The 13,301-nt window shown below is 33.8% G+C and overlaps 1 protein-coding gene and 1 long non-coding RNA gene across 2 annotated transcripts; both read left to right on the top strand.

Moving 5' to 3' along the window:
- Positions 1 to 2,497: 2,497 nt before the first annotated feature.
- LOC105346484 (uncharacterized) lies at positions 2,498 to 8,572 on the top strand. The gene is made up of 10 exons (XM_020074657.3): positions 2,498 to 2,648; positions 3,257 to 3,409; positions 3,632 to 3,737; positions 4,043 to 4,272; positions 4,500 to 4,574; positions 4,759 to 4,896; positions 5,950 to 6,058; positions 6,963 to 7,048; positions 7,246 to 8,338; positions 8,438 to 8,572. The coding sequence occupies exons 1-10, from the start codon at positions 2,610 to 2,612 to the stop codon at positions 8,479 to 8,481; spliced, it is 2,073 nt and encodes a 690-aa protein (XP_019930216.3). The 5' UTR covers positions 2,498 to 2,609; the 3' UTR covers positions 8,482 to 8,572.
- Positions 8,573 to 10,668: 2,096 nt separating this feature from the next.
- LOC105336701 (uncharacterized) lies at positions 10,669 to 11,631 on the top strand. Its single transcript, XR_010712694.1, has 3 exons — positions 10,669 to 10,914; positions 11,238 to 11,298; positions 11,535 to 11,631. It is a non-coding gene; the product is annotated as an uncharacterized lncRNA (long non-coding RNA).
- Positions 11,632 to 13,301: the final 1,670 nt, after the last annotated feature.

Here is a 13,301-nt window from a genome sequence, read left to right on the forward strand (position 1 = left end):
TTGTATGACTAAACATGAAAAAAAAAACAACTTGTGTAGCAGCCAGCTTTTATATCAACTCTACAGTTTATAACATTCATTTTCTTTAGAAAGATTTATTTCTGCATCGAATATCCGAGTATATAAATGCCACAGGCTGACCCTCCCCCCCCCCTCCTCCCCCGAATTGTGCACACGTGGTAATTGTATGAATAAATATGTAACAGCCTCTTAAGCATCCTTTCAAAAAAGCTTGTAAATGCGTTTGCTTCAAATATATTTTCGCCTTATATTTCAATGCAAGATTGGAATTTGAAACACCACCCACCCTCCACGGGGTTTAGGTAGCCATAATTTGTGGGGAAAAAAAGAATCAAGAATTTAAAAAATCTTGCTTGTGCTTCACATGTGGCTAACACTTTAAAATCTTTTCTTAATCACACCATAAATACTTTCTCTAAAAGAGTTTTTCCTATATATTTACGTATACTATATGTAAAATATGAATGACTACCTACCCGGAATAATTAAGACACTCTCTGACCTTGGTGTTATAGCATAAATAAATTCAATAAATCGTAAAATTCACCACACCCCTATATCTGACCCACACATGACTAAAAGCATGACTGAATCAAAAATTCTATATACTAGCTTCCTTAATTCTATAATTTTTTTTATTATGAAAACCCACTCTTGATCCAGTATGGTCATGATTTGAACAAACTTAAAAACTGGCATAGTATATAACTTCAATATTTCACTCCTTATTTCCTTCTTTTCATATCAATTTTTTACATACTCCCCAAAAAGTGGGGGGGCCAACTCCATGATAATTCAATTTTTTATATGTAAATTTTAAAAAAATTGTTGCTGCGAGAAAAAGTGGGGGGGGGGGGGCAGGCCCCCCCCCCCCTTGGCCCCCTCTGATGCTACGTGCCTGTATGACAATTCCTCAAAATCCGTTTCAAACCGATGGATATAAAAATATATCATTGATTTGTAAAATTTTGAATAGGTTTAATGATTCAAACTGGTGTAGTCGTACCAAAATCTTCAAAAACATGTAGGTTGTCATTTTTTATAGAACTTCAATGCCTTTTATTTTACAGAGTGGGACTGTGCGCAAACCAATCAATAAACCCTTAATATGGAGTGATGACCTACTCACTGTACACTAAAATACCATTTTTTTTTATCAAAACTACTGTAAAACGAGAAAATATGGCGCACTACAAATTTAAGCGCCTTTGGCGCAACTACCTCTGAGCGCTAAAATTAATAGTGCGCCAACGATTTTTTATATGTATTAAATTTCTTCAAGTTGCAAAACAATAACGTCAGTCCATTTTTAAGGCTATATAGAAGTGTTCATTTAAATATAAGATGCTGTCGGTTTTGTTTGTTTAAACAATTACACAGGTAAATGGTATGGGTTATCGGGTATAAGTGCCTAAACATGGATTGATTAATTCAGTTTTAATTGTTTTTTAATATCTTTCATTAGCACCTTGAAAATTGGGCTTCTACCCATGCCACTTCCATTTAGCGCCTCGAGGTGAAAATGTGATTAAGCGTGGCGATCGTTAACGCTGACAATACATGATTGATCATAATTTCTTTGATCTCTGATTAGTGGATATAAAGATAACAAGACGATACCTATTTTTGTCGGGGTTTTTTATTGTAAAATTACTGTGAAAAAGATTCTCTCATGGTGATCAAAACTCATGGTAAATGTAGCATTCGATTTCACTTTTAGTTTCGGGACTCTTCTGGTGATATACAAGTCGACACGTTAAATTCAAAGTCCGATAACTCAAATTTGTTTACCAACAAAACTTACACATCATCGCCAATAAATGAAGTTTTCATATCTATCTAATGACGATTTACACAAATGTAAGTGTATTGTTCTCAACGACAGTTTACAGTGCATGCGCGATAGAAATCAAAGTCGTTCTATTCACGTGCTTGAGTGAACACAGAACTAAATTTTGGGCGTGATCGTTTATCAAACAACAACGTTTTTTGTTTTCTTTTTTAAAGAAAAGATGCATGCGCTAAAATAAAATTGCGCTAATGTACTGGCACTTGCGTTTGCGCTAAAATACGTATGCGCCAAATTTTCTCGTTTTACAGTATTTGGATAATATAAGACAGATCGATCGAACGTTTTACTCAGTGTGACCAAAGTTGCATACATGTGTACATCATTTAAATAAACGACTACGTTGTGACGAAAATGGCTCAGTAGATAGAGAAACTTAAATTAGTCCTTATATTAATGTTAATTAAGGTTCGATAAAATGATACAACGGACTATTGTTAGTGCTTTTACATGATTGTATCTTAATTATAAAACAAAATAAAAAAAAATAATTTAAAGATGTGAAGTAAACAAAATCTGGCTGTTGATATAGGAAGATTCGTGCATCGTACCAGGGACGTATATACGATATATTAGTACATGAATATATACGTCCCTGATCATACGGAGCTGACTAGACGTTTTTCTTTTCCGGAACTTCTTGGTTCTCGATACGGGTTTTAAATCTTAGGCACAATAATGGCGCTGAACACGAAAGCGAAAACAAGACTGTATAAATGATTTAAATGACACACACACCATGTTTGAACTTCCAGACGATGACGACAATTTCTGGGAGGTAAGGGATTTTTGAATGATTAAAATGACTATAAAACTTAATTTATGGAAAGGAAATTGCGTTTTGTGTGCAAAGAAAATAAAGGCTAGGTTATGGACCTGGCATAGCCAGGGACGTATATACTAGAGTATACTATATACGTCCCTGGCCTAGCCACATTACATTTAGATATAAATTCAGAGGCCTGTGTTAAATGTATGGGAAAAGAAATATATATACCCTATTGATGTATATAAATACCAGGTGTTTTTTATAGATAGGGTCTCTCTCTCCTTCCCTTTCTCTCTCTCTTCCCATATATTTAGTGGCTTATTGATAGAAATTCAGAGCCTGTAGTTTATTCTCTTTTGAGAAGTGGACAGACATAGCCTACATCCATAGCCTATGGATGTAGGCTATGCCTGTTCACTTCTCAAAAGAGAATAGCCTGTGGTTATATTCAATTTCGTATACATGCAGATATGATGATTGGAATTTATAAGATGAACTATGTCATATTGAGTTGCATTGTTCTGAATAAAATAAAACAACACACACACATGGATTTCACTACAACAGATAAACATTAATCAGATTTCAGTGAATGAAAGTTCTTTTTCTTGTTTTAGGATTTGCCTCTGGATGACATAACAAACTCAAAAGGAAATTCTCACCAGAATGCCACTTCTCAGTGTGACCCTAGACTCAGGGGAGGGACCACACCAGTCGGCAAAGTGGACTCGACTGAGCTCAGGTCAAGCTCAAGTGAACATCACTCTGGGGTAATTTTTAATAATACAAGGAGAAACTCGAGTGATTTACACAGTTTCAGAGAAAGTCTCAATAGCAGAAACCGGTTTGAAATACCTTCTTGTAATGAAAGGACGGGAAAGAATGTCCAGAGTTACAGCCAAAACAATAGAGACATCACACTGAATAATGTGACCACTTCAGAGAATGAAGTTCGTAACCATAATCAGATTGAATCTTTATGTATTAAACAGACTGAAGAAAGAGGTCACAGCTTTACTGCAAGAGATGTTCAGTCAGGGAAAAGACTGTCCTCTGAATCCATTCAGGATGCTTCAAAGAAGATTCGGTTATGTGAAGGTAGGTGAACTAACATATGTACAGGTGTTTATAACTACAATGTATATTATTGTTAATGTATCAACTAGATTATACTGCTGGAGTTACATATATATATATACATGGACTTTTTGTATGTAACATTTTTTTTAAATAAAAATTAAATTTGAATTTTCTCTCTTTTTTACATGTACTTAATCTATTGTTTGAAATTTATTATAAAAACATGTTCATGTATGTGCATAATTTTGCAGCTATTGATAAACTTATGCAAAATTTTCTTAAAGATATGTCATATGTTATGTTAAAGAAATTTTTTATTTCAGAGCCAGATGTAAGTAAAGTTTTTGGACATAATAAAAATGGAGGGAGATTTCCTGTTTCTGAAGTTCAGGCCCATCATCACAACAACACAAGTGGTTACCATGTTAACCCTCAGTTTGTGGCTACAGCCAAACGACACAGTACTGGAAGGGAAAGAAGTCCAGCTACCACACCAGTCATAAAGAGAGCCCGCCGGAAATTCCCTGGGCCAGCCGGACTTCTCCCTAAACTGGTGAGATGAGTCTTATGGTATTAATTCAAAGAATGAAGTATCGGTGTCACAAAAGCATAATTATTAATCAATAGAAACAAATATGGTAATGATTATTCTTACAGAATACCAACATTTAATTGGTGTTTGCATTGTAAATTTTGGAGAAATTTGGACATGTTTTAAAATAGCAATGTTAAAAATATAAGTGTTTTATATTTAACAAAATGAATCATTTATTCATGTAGCCTGGAAACACAGAAAACCCAAAGGCAGCAGTTTCTTTTACAGCAAGAACTTCTCCAGAGCAGTTAACAATAGAAGTAAGAAAATAGTTTTGGGGAAAATTGAGGTTATGACAGACTGTTGGGTTAATTTGATAACAAGTTATACAGATGTGATATTTATCTTTATTTGATAACACGATTTTAATCCACCATGAATACTTCTGCTTTTACTGGAAATGTAGATAAACAATATGCTGTATGCAAGCTATGATTTTTTCAGAAGGAAGATGTGATTCTGTCCTCGCAGTCCTCAGATGACATGTTTAATGAGGAGCCATGGAGGACACTGATGGAGGAACTAGGAACAGACGGACAAAGGCTCCTACATAATTTCTCCATTGCCAGCAACCTCAACAGGGTAATGACTAAGAATATGTAGATTCCACTGCTGGCAGAATGAAGATTGATAATTTCATAACCACTGCTTTCAATAATTGATTATAGATTATTATTTCCCACGTGACTTCTAAGACAAGATATGTCTACTCTAAATTTGTTGTTTAACGTGAGTAATTAATGTCTGCGTTAAATCGCGAGAAATGGTTTTCATGGATTTTTAAGTCTAGCTATTATTTTTCAGACAGATTTGAGCTATATGAAATTTAAACCAAAAATTAGTGCCTGCGATTTTATATTCTCGCAATTTAATGCAAAACATTGGAATTAAGTACTATTGTAAAATAAGGAATTTACAGTAGCTAACAACTTGGTATAAATATATGTACTTCTTTACTCAATCAAGGAATTAATACTGTAAATTCCTAATTAAAGTGAGGAAACTATATCCGCGTAAAATCGCGAGAAGCATCCCTCGTGGATTTTAAAACCTCGCAATTATTTTCTGAGAGTTGATGACTATAGTAAATATGGATAAATGTTCCATGCTCGCGATTTTATATTCTCGCCATTTGATACAAAACAGCGGGATTGCGGAATTAAGTACTCAAGTAATATAAGGAATTTACAGTAGGCATTATGTGACGCCCTAATGCAATGTGTTTAGATTGCTTTGCAAAATTTATTCATTTCAGATCTATAGGGGAGAATATAATTATGGGACTATATAATTTAAAGTAAATAAGTAAGAATGAAATTTGTAATCAAGGTCCAATGAAGGGTGTACAGGAGTTTACATCGACTGTATTTTGTACATTCCTTGTTGTATTGCCTTAGGGTCTATGAAATACAACCCTGGAAAATTCCCTCACACTCTTGATTAAACCTGGATCACATAGAGCATTAATTAACCGGTGGTCTGTATAGCCATACATGGTTTCTCAATGAACTAACAAGGAATCAAAATTGCATACACGTTATAACATTATTTTCATAAAGTTCAGCAAGTCATGGTACATAAAGTGTGTAAAGATGAAGTTAATGTTTTATTACGAAGGAGGTAATTTATTTTCAGGCCAGGAAGAAACAGTTACACCGCGGTAAAATCCCACTTTTGATGTGTGTCATCTACCACATAGAATGGCATGGCAGTGATCTCAGCGTGTCACTGAAGGACCGCTCAGGTAAGGGACACAACTCCTCTATAGCTGTCCACATTCTGCAGATATTTATCTTAGTTTTGATGCAGCTTAAGGTGGAATAACACACCTGGAAAAAGTCACTCAAATTAACAGTAAATTATATGATTGTGAAAAATATCATGCTCAATAAAATGCACACATATCAAACAAGCAAAAAACTTTGCAATTTTGGGACAAAATATGAATATCTATAAAATTCAATCAGTCAGTACATGTAACAACAAAAGTCCCTGCGGGATTTGAACACGTGATGTACAGATCACAAGACCGACACTTTATCCACTAGGCTATGGAGTTAGTTGCATGCATAAATGGCCGTCGATTAAATTATTTTTTTGAAACTAAATGTAATTTCGATCGGAGGTCAGCCATTTTGTAATGATATGTTATTTCACGTAAGTGATTTATTCAACATCATCACATGTAAATTCAATATTGCAAAGATTTACATTTATATAGTTTTGCAAGTGTTCTTAAATATCTGATGAATTGATTTTCGTTTATATTATTAAAATGTTTATAAATTGGAATTTTGACATTTTTATAATGTACATATTTTTATGATACCAATATCGAATACTGTAAACTACTAAACATATTAAGGGTGTTCACTATTTGACAGGAAGTGATTTTCCAAGTTATTAAAGTAGACCTGATTTAGCAGATTTCTGAATTTATATATTATATATACAAGTATACTGGAGATATTTATTCATATACCGGTACTCAACTTAGCAGAAGCTTCATTCCACCAGACTGCCATATGAAATACTCAGTTGAATGTAACAAGTCACCAGTATTTTTTCTGATTAGTTTTTCATGTATCAAAATGATGAATTTTTTTGTCAGCTTAGTTTTTACACCTTGTATCAATGTGTCTGTACAGGTAATGTCCAAGGAACAGTTCACCGTGACATCATGAAGGAGTTTGAGTCAGAACTTCAGGTGGGATCCGCCCTAGTTTTGAGACAGGTATACTTTACATAAAAAAACAAGTCGTTGTATATACTTGTTTCATGTTACTTACTTGAAAACTGGCTCTATTGTCTCACTTAATAAAATAATTCAAGAACTCTTAATAAGTATGGATTCCAAATTAAAGAAAACGTTTGTTACTAGATGTTTATTCTTTAATTACAAAGTTCTATTTAGAAGCTTTCATCTTGTAGGTCAGTGTTATAAGTCCCAATCCGAGAAGTCACTACTTGAACATTACTCCCGCCAACATTGTGTTGATCTACAGTAAGACAGGGGACGATTGTAAACAAATTAACAACAGAAACACCCCTCTGTCGTCTGTCTTAGAGGAAGTTCAGAGAGAGGAATCTATTCAGAGACTTCAGACCAGTCAGTTGATTGCTGGTCAAACTCCCAACAGAAACAGTTCTAACAGTCAGCTTATGCAGAACAGAACTCCACAAAGTGGATTAAGACCATCCACTCTTAGCCATCCACCTATTCGAACTCCACAGAGTAGTGGAGTGAGGACATTCACACCTGGCAATCCTCATGTTTATAACAGACTTCCACATAGTGGAGGAGGGCCATCCACTCCAAACAATCCACAGATCAGTGGAGGAGGGCCATCCACTCCAAACAATCCACAGATCAGTGGAGGAGGGCCATCCACTCCAAACAATCCACAGGCTTTTAACAGAGCTCCACCGACCAGTGGAGGACTCTCAGTGCCCAGTGTAAGGACACCATCCAGTGTAGAAAGTTCTGTGAATACACCCAGACTGAGGACACCTGCACCTAACCCGGTGGTACAAACAGGTGCCCTAGGTGCTAGGTCCTCATCAATGCAAGCTTCTACCAGGATGTCCTTCAATATCTCAAACACTCCAGTAAGTGTTAGGACACCTGCCCCAGTCAGTGTTAATTCTTCTTATTCATTTCAACAAAATTCAAGTAGATTGTGTTCAAATACAAGAAATGTGAGTTCTCAAGGTGCTACGGTTATGAACAAGACATCAGATCAAAACATTTTATACAACACTCCATGTGAAGGGAGTGGGATGAACAGAAATGAGTTAAAAAGTAATCAACAAGAAACTCCAAATCGTAGAAGTTTCAAGTTTAAACCCACAAAAACTCAGGATATTCAGAAACTGTCAGGCAGTAATCCTGTACCAGACTCCTCTTCAGCATTATCTATGCCCACATCTTTCAGAGATTCTAGTGATAGTGTTAATTCTAATGTCAGTGCTTCCAAAACACACCAATGTGAGAAGCCCAAATTTGAAGTGGACTGGGGGGAAGGTCAGTAAAGAAGCTCTTTTTTATCACTATTTGAACACATTTCATGCCAATTTCATTTCATCATTTGATAAGAACTATAATTGTTGATCTCTTTTTCAGATCTGAGTGATGATATGCTCTCGCAGTTGTCTGAAGAATTTTAGCGTGTCGATTTTAACACTACAATATACAATATGCTCGTAAAGGTCTTCCGTTATTTTGCAAATAAATATACAATAAAGAGTAGTAAATGATGATGAAGGATTTAGTTACTAGGCATACTAGTAGGGAACTAGTATCAAACACATACTGATGTATCTATCATTGAATGAATATTTCGGAAGCATTGTTTAATAAAAGATGCTCAAAACGATATTCACAATAAAACATGTAACAGGAATTCTCTATCTGAAATTGAAAATAAAAGAATGACTATACAATTAGGGACTGAAAAGGGTACGTTTTCTTATAGTTTCTTGAAGAGGAAAATGTGTCCGCAGCCGTCGCCCACAACGAAATTAATATATTTTATGTGATATCAAATAATAAAGTTATAATGAGAGTTTCATCGTGGGCGACGGCTGCAGACAGTTTTTCTATTAAAAAAAAACCCCCACTAAGGAATCTATGTCTTCTGCTCAGTTGTATGAAAATACGGGAAAATGCATTGTTTATGACGTCACAATTAACCTTGTGAAAGTCTAGCTATAATTAGATAAATATTTATTGATTCTTAATATATGACTATTCTTGTGTGAATTAACGTTACATTTTAGTTTTTTATGAAATTTTTAAAAATCACTCCAAAACAAGGCAAAATACGTCAGAAACTGTACCAAGTTCTTGACCTAGCCAAAATCAGTCAGCTGTATAAATTTCAGAATTTTGGCTAAGATTAAAATTACTGCCGCCAAAAAGTACGTGCTTCGCTTATGAAGGGCTGCTGCCCCAGACTCCCTGTTTACAAACATTTTGTCCCTAGCTTTCTCCCTGGGAAATGTTTACATCCTTTAAACCTTTCAGAACTCGCTCGGAATACCGCGCACAATTTTTCAACGTTATCATCCGAGCAATTTCATTGCTGATGCAATATCAAAATCCCCATAGACTTACGATATTGGGTTGTGTATTGAAACCTGAAGCGGTAAAGGGGGCGTTTCAAAACAGATAATCTGGACATTTTTTATATTAGTGAATGAGCGTAGTTTGAGAAATTGAGTACAAAGGTATTTATGATTATCGAAATGTCATGCGAAAAATGGTGGAAGCAAAAACTCGGAAAAGAGAATAGATCGAGTGACTAGCTTGTGAGATGGTCATTGTTTATGTGAAAATACTCAATGTTATTGAAATTCATGATGACTTACTTTATTATTTTCCCTTATTTGAATAGCAATATGTGTGATACTATTGCATTATCTGTCAGTGTTTCGGAAGTTGATGTAGATAAAAAACTTGAAGGATACTTTTGAAAACTTTGTTTTGGTTGAAGGTTCTACATTTACAAATTAAAGTCATATACTGGAATCTTGGAGCTGGTAAATACGAGAGTCAAGAAATAAGGAATAATTCTTTGAGTATTATGAGGTGATAGTTTTGGTCGGGGCGTGATCAAATCCAATAAAGCCCGAAGGGTTTTATGATAGATTTGATCACGCCCCGACCGAAATTATCACCTCATAATATTCAAAGAATGATTCCTTTTTACTTATATTTATATAATTCTAAGCCATCGTACGATTAAATATTTATACCCCCGCAAACGAAGTTTAGGGGGGTATATTGGTTTCATCCTGTCCGTCTGTCTGTCCGTCTGTCTTTCTGTCTGTAGACGCAACTTTGTCCCCCCTATAGAATTTTTTATTACTGCATGGAACTGTTTGAAAATTTGTACATATGTTGAACACCATCTGAAGATGTGCACCTGCAATTTTTTTTAATGATTTTATGACAGTTTTCATTTTCCTTATTCTATATATATTGTACACTAATGTTGAAAAGTAAGGGAGGTAATCCTTACATATTTTATTAATTAATTAATAGTATTAAAAAATTCTAAAATATATTTAAATAAATACATCCAGACGGAGGTTTTTTGTCTTTATGTCTTAATTAATAAAAAAAGATATTTTTTATTAGTATTCTATCAACTGACAATGCAAAGTTTTTGTTTGTCAATGATAAATTTTTAGGAGCTAATAAAAACATCAAAGACAAGTGTGGCTGAATTCATTTGTCCCAAGTGTAATAGTATGAATATTATGAATATCATATTATTTAAGTACATAGATTAAGTATATAGATTTTAAGATAAAACCAACCAAATCTGACACACATTTTAAATACACACACTTAGATCCACCCTGTACCTTTACACACCTGTATATATACCCCAGGGGCAGTGATTTGGTAAACATTTGTGTGCATGAGTTTTATTGGTCAGATATTTGTTAGGGTTGTTGTGGTTGGTTTGTTGATCTGAGTATGATATTTTGCCGCCAAGTTTTGTCAATCTTTGTTTGGTCAGCCAGAGGGTAGCAGTTATATAGAATCAGACCTACATCATAAAGTTTGACAACTGACTATTTCTCTTTCTGGTAAGTAACATATTAACTAATATTCCATGTATTAAAATATTATTAACATGTACTTTTCTATAAATTAGCAAATTAGTAATTTCTTATGAAGCACTTTAACTAATTAGAGTGAATGAGTGTCATGAAAGAGTATTATAGATTTATTTAGTAGATATTGATTATAAAGTCAATATTTGTTTCTTATTCAAAGGAGTAACTGATTTTCTAATCAGTTTAAAGAGTGTTTTTATGATGATCAAATATTTGGTCTAATTGTTCAAAATGAGCAATGTAAATGTTTTTAATTAAATAGTATTTTTAGTATTCTGTTAATTGAATTACAGATATATAAACCATTATACACTCATCATTACATGAATAGAGGAAGCTTATTCCCATAGAATGGTGAGACAATTTCTATGGGAATAAGCTTCCTATTATATTTTTTAATTGCAACCTATTTTTTATGATTATTATGGGAGAAATTACATTGAAATTGTAAGAGTTACCTCCCTTTAATTGCTTTATGTAAATATATGTTTATGAATTATGATATCACTATGATATTATGTGATAATTCAAATCTAGATGGAAATTAAGTTAATTATCATAGCATGAGGATTGTTGTTTTATATTTGCAGGGCTCTCTATCATTTAATTTCACTGTCACTGTGTCCACAATAAATTAATATTCGAACCCTCAACAGGCGTTATTTATTATAAGTAAAACCTGTAACACAAGGGAGCCATTATCTGAGCCATGGTTCAGATCGAGCATGTGTTTAGGGGAAATTGATAATCTGTAAAACGGGTGATGGTTTTGGGGCGCTATTTTAAAACTGTTTCATGTAAACCAAAAGTTCTATCATTATAAGGAAATATTTCAATGTAATAAAGAAGTTAAACTATTTTTAGAGGTTGTTTAAATTTATTTGTCAAGTAATTTGATGAAGTGACCCTATTGGGCATTAATTTAAATGAAATTCAAGATTACTGATATGATTGTAGTGTTTTGGAAAATTTAAAATTGTTTGTAATATTAAATTTTCTTTTTTACATATTACATAGTATGGTAATTATGGTAATGTTTTGGGAGTTTATTAAATTTAACAAGCTCATCAAAGAAAATCATAGTCCTATGGGATCAATTTTCTGATATGGAGTTCCATTGTGCCATAGGAGAAAGTGAGGAAAATTTGAAACAACTAATTGCATCTGTCAAGACTCTTATTAGAAAGATATTGAAAGTTTTATCAACAGAAGAGCATTGCTTGGCTACCGGTATTTCCATTTACTGCAAAGGGAGGGGTTATTGTCATTTTGATGGTTTTTCTTTAAATCAATTAAATTAAAAAAAAATATATCATCAGATACATACATTTGTGAATGGATTACTGTTATAGATACAATGTATGTATTTACAGTATTTACATGTATTTATGTATGTATTTACAAATTCTGACAATTTTGATTTTAATTTTTGTTTGTTAACTAATGGTTTTTTTTTTTTACAATTCTAGAATTTTTTTTTGTATGTGTTCCAAACCTTTATTATTCAATGCAATTATTTGTCCCATTTGAAATTAGCCTTGCGGGGGATATTAGTCCCATTAGGACAGTTATAGTTAAATATAAATAAGCAAACCCCGCTGGCGCCTCAATTTGGCTTCAATGAAGTTACGGGTTATATAGTGCCAAATCGATATGTAGTGTTATCACAGCCAAAGACACTGGACAATGTAAATATATTTTATATTATGCAATGCCCTCTTACTTTGTATTCGGAGTTAGGTTACAGTAGTAGGGCTTATGACAAAATAAAGTGGACCGCAGTGCAAGAGTGTTGCGTCTCATCAATATACGGCGCAGTATATCACCAACATTGATCACTGAAAGATAAATTACACATCAAGATTGCACATTATATTGCTAAAAAATGAAAATATCTTTGCTTTTTAATTGTATAATTTGCGGTATTTCTTTATTTCCAAACGAAGTTCGTTTATTTACCTTCTAATTCAGTTACATGTATGTATTCTAATGATGTTTTCAGGCATATAGCATCGTTTTGGAAAAGTGGGGGGGGGGGGGGGGGGCGACTCATCCAAAAACAAAAAACATCTTGACAAGCACTACAAAAAAAAATCATCTTCAAAAATCGTGAAAATCCTAATCCGGGGGAGAATTGGAGGCAGAAACAGACCACATTAAAAAATAACCATGTTCCAAAAAAAAACCCCCCAAAAACAACAAAACAAGACAAACAAAAAACCCCCCAAAAACACCATATTTCCAAAATCTTGAAAATTCTCATTCGTGGTACATGCTCCGAAAAAGTTGGGAAGGGGGAGGGGGCTGCGTGCTACATGCCTAGTTTTGGATGTATTTGGAGTAAAAATCAGGTGGAC

The sequence above is a fragment of the Magallana gigas genome, chromosome 4 (genome assembly GCF_963853765.1).
Source record: "Magallana gigas chromosome 4, xbMagGiga1.1, whole genome shotgun sequence".
Taxonomy (NCBI): domain Eukaryota; kingdom Metazoa; phylum Mollusca; class Bivalvia; order Ostreida; family Ostreidae; genus Magallana; species Magallana gigas.